This window comes from Myotis brandtii, unplaced genomic scaffold (genome assembly GCF_000412655.1).
Source record: "Myotis brandtii unplaced genomic scaffold, ASM41265v1 scaffold634, whole genome shotgun sequence".
NCBI lineage: Eukaryota > Metazoa > Chordata > Mammalia > Chiroptera > Vespertilionidae > Myotis > Myotis brandtii.
In genome coordinates, this window is record NW_005370427.1 from 1524410 (window position 1) to 1532983 (window position 8574).

Genomic DNA, 8574 nt, shown 5'->3' on the forward strand with positions numbered 1-8574 from the left:
CAACCTCACCAGGGCTGTCCCGACCTCACCGGGGCCGTTTCAACCTCACCGGGGCCGTCCCGACCTCACCGGGCCATCCTGGCCTCACCAGGGCAACACGAAGTTTGGCACTCTGTCCCCTGCCGGGTGGCTCCCTGCCAGACACAATCTCCAGGCATTCCTGGTGGCTGAACATCCGGCACGCCTGCTTGGACTTCGCCCTCCACCGAGTGCACAGACTGCCCTTCTGCCGTCCCCCAGCGAGATTGGAACCGGTGGACGTGGTTGTGCGCCTGCTGTTACAGCGGTTCCACCTCGCTGGCCCAGCCGGCCTGGCCCCGGCCTCCCCCGAACCCGACTCCGCCCCCCGAGCACGTCCCTCCCGGATGCGAGGAGCCAAAATCTGCAGCCTGCTGGGTTGGGCTCTGTACTTGGTGCCTCTGCACATCCTACTCAGTCTCAATGCTCTTCTTTCTATGCGAGGAGTTGAAATCTGCAGTTTGTTGGGTTGGGCTCTGTACTTGGTGTCTCTGCACATCCTACTCAGTCTCAGTGCTCTTCTTTCTTTCCTTCCAGTTGTAGAGCTTCCACTGGGCCAGCTTTCCCATGGTTCTGAATGGTGGTTGTTTGTCTTATAGTTGGTAGTTTCAATGATGTTGTGGGAGGCAGCACGCACAGGTCTACACCCTACGCCGCCATCTTGGTTCTCCCAAACTGATTTTAAAAATTTAAAGTCAGAGGCCCAGTTATTAGGAAAGCACACCTACACACACACACACAGACACACAAACACACAGGCACACAAACACCCAGAATATCCCATGAAAGTTTACAGCCAGATCTATAAGTAATTCCCTTTAGCATGTGAATTAACTTAAGTAGGTATTTAGTTTATTATAAATAACGAATTTATATAGGAAACTGAGTAAGGTACCAACTCTAGTAAATATTGCCTAAAAGTGAGTGTATAATTCATGCCAGAGCCTGAATCAGCGAGCTAGTACAGAGCTGCACCGGAACTACTTCTGCTGGGTGAAAGTGCGCTAACATCGGACTTCTGATCCCAGCCGTGGCGCAAGCCGCATGTCCACAGGGCCCATCTCTAAAACTCAACAAGCTCCATTACTTGTAATATTTGTTGTTTGTGATTACTAGATAATTTGTGATCACAACTGCTTTCAATTATTGCAAAATTGTAAGGATCGCAAAGTCTACCAAACAGCTGTGTGTGCTGAGGCCGGAGCAGGTGGCGAGATGCCACCGGGAACAGAAACAAGGACAGCGTCTTCCTCCGGAGAAGGGACAATAGGATCAGAAAACTAAAAAACAGAATCGGTCAAAAAAGAATGGACCAAATTCACCAACCAAAAGAGATTGTCAATATCAGCCCAATAAGCTTTAAAACAAAAATAATTTTAGAAAAAAGAATGTCACCATATAACAGTAAAAGTTTCAATTCCCCATTAATATATCCCAATTCTAAATGGTATGCACTTAATAAAATACTTATAATAAATCAGAGAAACTCATATAGCAAAAATGAATACAAGGAAGAGAAATCAGCAAAAACACCATCAAAGTGTGGACGGCGACACGTGACTGTTGATTGGTCTGAAACAGTGGTTCTCAACCTTGGCTGCACATTAGAATCACCTGGGAATCTTTTTAAAATCCTGATTTCTGGGCCTCATCCTCCGGAAATTCTGTTTCTTTGTTATGGGGTGGGGCCACAACATTCATAACAAAGAAACAGAATTTCCGGAGGATGAGGCCCAGAAATCAGGATTTTAAAAAGAGTAACAAAGAAACAGAATTTCCGGAAGATGAGGCCCAGAAATCAGGATTTTAAAAAGATTCCCAGGTGATTCTAATGTGCAGCCAAGGTTGAGAACCACTGGTCTGAAACAAGAACAGTTAGTGAGGACAGAAAACGTGAGAACCTAGCTGACAGGCTGGATTCAATGGCTGTAAATGGAACCTTGCACGGAATAATTAGAAACCACCTGTTCCTCTTACTGCCTCACAGAAGAATTACAAAAGGGATCCCTCCCTAGCCAGGAAGCAGGTCTCACACTTCCCAGCAGCGGTTCCCCCCGGCCACCTCCGTGAAGGCAAGCACTGCCTTTCCCCCCAGGCGCCGACACTGCTGTGTAGCCAGGAGACTCTCAGAACCAAAGCTTCCCATCCAGGGGCCAGCCAGGGCACGGGTTGCCGTCCTACGGAGAAATGCCTCTAGCAGCGGCATGCTCACATATTCTAGGACAATCTGCATGGGGCCCTTAGGGGCATGGCTGCTCCTTCTGTGGTGTGTGATGACCCCTAAATGGAAGGGTGCCCCCGAGGCCACTGGACTGGTAAACTTTGCCCTCTCGAGGACCAGGCGGCAGACTGTGACCTAAGTCGGCGCTGGGCACATTTAAAATAGAACCAAGTTTGCTGCTGCCCTGTGAACCCTCACCAGACTGACACCGTGCGCTTCAAGAGGAGACAATAAGTCCCTTCCATTTGTGTGGTGAGAGGGCATCCTGCCTTAGAAAGCTCAGGGGCAAGGACAGGGCTTAGCCAAGGGAAAGCATGACCAGGTAAGGTTCCCTGGTTCCCCTGAATACATATATTTATTTCTCTTCTGACATAAACTCCCCAATATGCCCAAAGCTCTCAGCGCACCCCAAGCCCCGATGCCTAGCACACGGGTCTTCACAGGAAAGGGGAGCGCCAGGCTCCCCTGGGGACGACGGTGGAGGACATGAGGAAGGGTTGCTGCCCGCCCGGGGATGGGGAAGCCGAGGGTAACAGCCCCGTCTCCCACAGGAGATGCAGGCCCAGGTCTGTGAGGGCATCTCCCCGGAGTCCCCCAGATACTTCAGCTCAGACCCTGGCCAAAGCCCAGGTAGACCAGCCTTTACCCAGACACGCGGCCCCTTCAGATGCAATCAGACCACCAGGCTGCAGAGTTCCGTGAGCAGAGGGAGGTGGAAGCTCTGGGTCACTAGCTAATCCTAGAATATCCGTAAGATACCACCTAATTAAGTTACAAATCTTACCTTTGGTTGTGCATGTCTGGATATAAGACATGACAGAAAAGAATCCTCAAATCCCAGGGCATCAGGCCAGAAAACCTCCAATTAGCACACAGACTATTCATACACACACAATAGTGTAAGCCAGCGCCTGAGCTGCACAGGGGAGCGGTATTTAACATGGAAAACAAGAAAACGAGAGAGTAATTCACATGCTTGTCCCTGCTCGAACTGGGTGACGGAGGAGGGCACGGGAGTCCCGACACCTGTCGGAGCGGGTCACACAGGGAGGGGAGCCGGCCCTCCCCACTGCTGGGCAGTATTGGCTTCAGGGGACACAGACCAGAGGGTGATGAGGGCCTGGGGTGGGGGCGGGACGGGCTAGAAGAGGTCAGTGGGGCAGAGGGGACATATGTAATACTTTCAACAAGAAAGATTTAAAAATAAAGTTCCTTAATTTAAAAAGACACATAGGTGCAGGTAACAGGAAATGAAAAATTTGAAAATTAAAACGCAATCCATAAAATTCATCCCATACTTCTTCAAGCTGGTTCTCTTTAACATCCAAGTTCACTGTGATAGTACTAAGCCCAAGGCAGCTGCTGGAAGAAATTGCAGTGATGCCAATCTTCACCCTCTTGGCACAGTGGTTTCCAACCTACCAATGACTCATTTCTCTTCCTGTATCTGCCAAGTTACAAAAACAAACAAAAAAACCCACAACTCAAGTACTTCAAAAGGTATTGAATTTCAAAATGAGTGATTTCTTTCTAGATTTGGTGAAAATTCCAAGCTTCACCCTGGCCAGGTAGCTCAGTTAGTTTAGAGCATCGTCCCCATATGCCAAAGGTGCAGGCTCAATCCCCAGTCAGGGCACATAGAAGAATCAACCAACGAATGTATGAATCAAGGGAACAACAAATGAATCTTTCTCTCCCTCCCTTCCCCTTTCTCTCTCTAAAAATTAATCAATAAAAATGAAATGAAATTTAAAGCCTTCAAAAAAAATTTTTAAAGAACATTCCAAGCTTCTAATCATGGCGTGATCCTTCCAGTGACCAGCCTCATCCAGGAGCCCACCCAGAGTCACCTCCTTAGGACAAAGAAACACCCCTGTCGCTCAGGAAATCACAGGTGTCTGGAGTCCTGACCCAGGAGCCGGGGCGGACACCAGTCTGTGTCTGCTAGTACCTCCCAGCGCTCCAAGCAGACAGAGCAGAGGACCAAGCAAGGCACAGGATCCAGGCCCAGACACCTGGCCTCAGTCAAGTCTTTCCAGCTCTCTCCAGCACCCCCTCCCCCCGGGGCCCACTCCTCACGGGCACAGAGGACCCATCTCTGCTGGCTTGGCATGAGTGCCTGGGCCACAGAGTATGAGCCTAACGAGATAGTTGTTGGTTTATAGCATCACATTTTGGAGTGATTTGTTTTGCAGCAAGAGATAAGAGGAACCGCTTAGTAGACACCCTCCTTGGGTTTGTTGCATCATTTCACAACGTTTATCAATAGGTGACATTAGCCCCAGCTGGGTGGCTCAGTTGGTTGGGTGTCCTTTGTGCACTGAAAGGTCAGTGGTTCAATTCTTGCTCAGGGCACTTGCCCAGGTTTCAGGCTAGATCCCTGGAAGGGGGCATGCAGGAGGCAGCTGATCCATGTTTCTCTCTCTCTCTCTCTCTCTCTCTCTCTCTCTCTCTTTATCTTTATCAATTTTTTAAAAATGTCTCTGTTAATCCTCACCCGAGCATATTTTCCCATTGATTTTTCGAGAGAGTACAAGGGAGGGAGGGGGAGAGAGTGAGAGAAAGAGAGAGACACACAAACATCGATTAGTTGCTTCCCACAGGTTCCAGGGATGGAACCTGCAACTGAAGTACATGCCCTTGATCAAGAATCTAACCCAAGACTCTTTGTTCCATGGGCCGACACTCTAGCCACTGAGCAAAACTGGCCAGAGCAAAATATCTCTATATATAAAAGGCTAAGCAACCATCCAACCGTCCAACCAGTAGCTATGATGTGCACTGACCACCAGGGGACAGATATTCAACACAGGAGCTGCCGAGCTGTGGTGACTTGGCAGCGGCGGTTCTCAGGTGATGCACCCCGAAACCAGAGAGGAGGGGGGCCGATTCCAGGGGGTGTGACCTGAGAACTGCCCTCTTGCAATCTGGGACCCCTTGGGGGATATCGGAGAGCCAGTTTCAGCCTGATCCCTGCAAGCCAGGCCGAGGGACCCCACCTGCTGGAGGGACCCCGCTCACTCCGCAGACACCCTTCGAGCCACACGGCCGCCCCAGGTGCAGCCAGCCAAGGAGGGACTGCAGGAGGTTGGCTCCAGGGTGTGTCCAACCCATCTTGCCCAGTCCCACCCTGTCAGCCACCTTCTAATTAATTTCCTTTCAATGTGCACGAATCCGTGCACCAGGGCACTAGTTTAAAATAATAATAAGAAGAAGTTGACATTAGAACATGTGATACTTCCCAATGCTGCCGTGGAAAGAAATCTTGATCAGGAGGTGTGTGTTATAATGTGGTGGTGATCTATGTTCCCAAGCACAGTGATATTTTAATGTTAGAGTAGAAAGCAAAATGTGTATTTTCTCTTTTCTCAGGTATCTGAGATGTTATTACTGGGCAGTCCGAAGTTTGATTACCATTGGGGGTCTTCCAGAACCACAAACTTTATTCGAAATTGTGTTTCAGCTGCTGAACTTTTTCCTGGGCGTTTTCGTGGTCTCCAGCTTGATTGGTCAGGTCAGTCAAGATGAGAAAACCAGGTACATGATGCTGTCACTGGGAAAGCGTGTGCACCTCTGTCAACTTCGCAGGAAAAATCAGAATCTGTGTGGTGCTCTTTTCAAACTAACCCTCATCCACGTTCGTGAATCAGAGGAGGATGGGATGGGCCTTTCTGTTTTCAAAGCATCAAGTCTATTGGGGACCTGTGTGCACAGAGCGTTGGGTTAGACTCACAGAGAAAGGCATGTTTCCAAAGTAACTTCCTACTTTTACCTGAGCTCCCCCAAAACCTTTTACTTAAACATCAAGTATTGCCATTGACCCAGGCTAGCCTGGCCAGCGTGGGTTGGTGTTGAGGGTTGATCTATAAACCAGGAGGTCACAGTTGGATTCCAGGTCAGGGCATATGCCCGGATTGTGGGCTAGATCCCCAGCAGAAGGCATGCAGGAGGCAGTCAATTGATGATTCTCTCTCATCATTGATGCTTCTCTCTCTCTTTCCCTCTCCCTTCCTTTCTCTCTCAAATCAATAAAAGTACATATTTTTTAAAAGGGGGGGGGGCTAAAATCCACTTCAGAGGTCATATAATGGGGAGGTCAGCAAATGCCGCCCAAATTAACTTAATTAAGAAGCCATCGGTTCATCAGTGTTCATTGTGGCAGCTCCTGTCTTTGTTCTCAAGGAGCCACAGTCTCGAAGGAAAGCAAAGCAGATGCATAAGTAACTATTGCGAGGTGGTTGGCATTTGCAAGAGACAGAGCCCAATATCTTCACGGATTCCCAGATTCATAAGAAACAAAAAGCTCAACAGTAGAGCATCTGCAGAAGTTACACCTCTCGGAAGGTACTTTACACTGCACATTTGAGAGTAAAAAGCCATGTTGAGATCTGTGTGCTGGGTAGAGTCAAAGAACATCACAGAGTGGTATTCCCGCTCACCTCACTCACCGTGGTGTGAATAAAACCCGTGCTATAACAAAACTTAACAATAAGCACTCTTCTCTATAACACCTGAAGCTGACCACCCATAGTCAACACTCAGCTCCTACCTCTATGCGTGGCAAGGACTTGCCCTCCTTAAGACCAGAGGGAAGTTGGAAAACTCTGTATTCGCTCAGAAAGGGGGTGCTTCCCAGGAGGTTCCTTGGAGGAGAATTTGTTGAAACGTCTTAAAAAGTAGGTAAGAGTTGGTACTTACAGGTGGGTGGTTTCGTCCATCTGATGGGCAGTGATGAGCACAGGCTGTGCTGGGGAAGTAGAACAGGTACCAGAAGGATGGAGGGAGGGACACTTGTGACTGAGGTTAGAGGTGTGTGTAGGGATGAGCTGGTTTAGGGCTCTGAATGTTAAGGCAAAGATACTGACTTTATCCTAAAAGCAATGGGAAGTCGGCCAGGGGAGGATTTTGAACAAAGAAGAGATTCAAGAAAGATTAGCCAGGCCTTAGCCAGGCCACTTGCATCTACAGCAGCATCTCCGCATGGCCCACCGCAGCATGGCTGCCGCCAAGCCTTTCCCACACTCGTGCAACCGGAGCAGCGGGGAGGGGCGCCATTCCGGTGCTGGGTGACCGCGAAGCAGCACTCCTGGTTGCACACGGAGAACCCCAAGAGCCCGCAGACAGGTCACCTCGAGTCGAGGCTGGTGGAAGATCTTCGGCCGGCAGAGAGCACATTCCGCACGTCGAGTGTGTGTCGCCGACGCTGCTTCGCATTCATCAGCGGGACCCTGAAGGCGAGGCTGAGATCTTGCTATTGGGTCGGCCTCCTTACCGAAAGGATGTGTCCGAGATGATCATGAACTTGGCTCGCTATCACCGCCAACTCAAGCACAAGGCTCCTGGAAGAACGCTGCCCAGCAGGCCGAGCCCGGGAATTCTCCACTGCAGTCTGGGTAGCTGCAGTCCAGGCCTCCCCCAACGCTGTCCGCGAGAAGGCGACCCAGTGATCCCCCAACACTGTTCAAGAGAAGGCGACCCAGCTGTTCCCCAACACAGTCTAGGAGGCAGCGACTCAGAGCTCCCCCAACGCTATCCAGAGCCCGGTTCCCAGGTTATGAAGGCATTTCGGGGCCTGGAGCGTGAGCCAGGCAAGGTTCAAGTGAAAACCCCTGTCTGGAGCCCTATTCTATTTTTTTTAATATATTTTATTGATTTTTTACAGAGTGGAAGGGAGAGAGATAGAGAGTCAGAAACATTGATGAGAGAGAAACATCGATCAGCCGCCTCCTGCACATCCCCCACTGGGGATGTGCTCGCAACCCAGGTACATGCCCTTGACCGGAATCGAACCTGGGACCTTTCAGTCCGCAGGCCTTTCTATCCACTGAGCCAAACCGGTTTCGGCTGGAGCCCTATTCTAGGTCCTGCTTCTGCCAGAAGCTGGGGAAGATAAAGGGTGGTGTGGGTTGTTCTTGGTTTCTCCTTCCCACCCCCATGTTAAATGTTTGCAAACACAAATCTAAAAAATTGTAACAAAAGAATCAAATTTCCTTAATAAAGAATTGAATTACCATTGGTCCGAGCAAGATGGCGGCATAGGTAAACACCGGAGACTGCTGCCACAAACAACCACTTCAAAAATACAACTAAAAGACGGAACGGACATCACCCAGAACCACAGGAAGGCTGGCTGAGGAGAGACTCTTCAACTAGAAGGAAAAATAACAGCACACCGAGGCTCAGAGGAGGCGCAGTGTGGAAAATACTCAGGTGCGGAGGTGCGCGCGCAAAGCGTGGTTGTCATCAATCAGGAGGGAGTCTCAGACTCTGAGCTCCAGATCCGGGCGAGTCTCTAGGGACTCAGAATCAAACGGGAGAAGCGGCGGGGTCTGGCA

At 49.8% G+C, this 8574-nt stretch overlaps 1 protein-coding gene across 1 annotated transcript in view; it reads left to right on the plus strand.

The window, feature by feature from the left end:
• The window catches only part of CNGB3 (cyclic nucleotide gated channel beta 3), a 129046-nt gene that overhangs the window by 81312 nt on the left and 39160 nt on the right, over positions 1–8574 (plus strand). The window contains exon 11 of the mRNA XM_014528439.1: positions 5612–5753. Coding sequence (XP_014383925.1) covers positions 5612–5753 — 142 coding nt within the window. The remainder of the gene's footprint in view (positions 1–5611; positions 5754–8574) is intronic.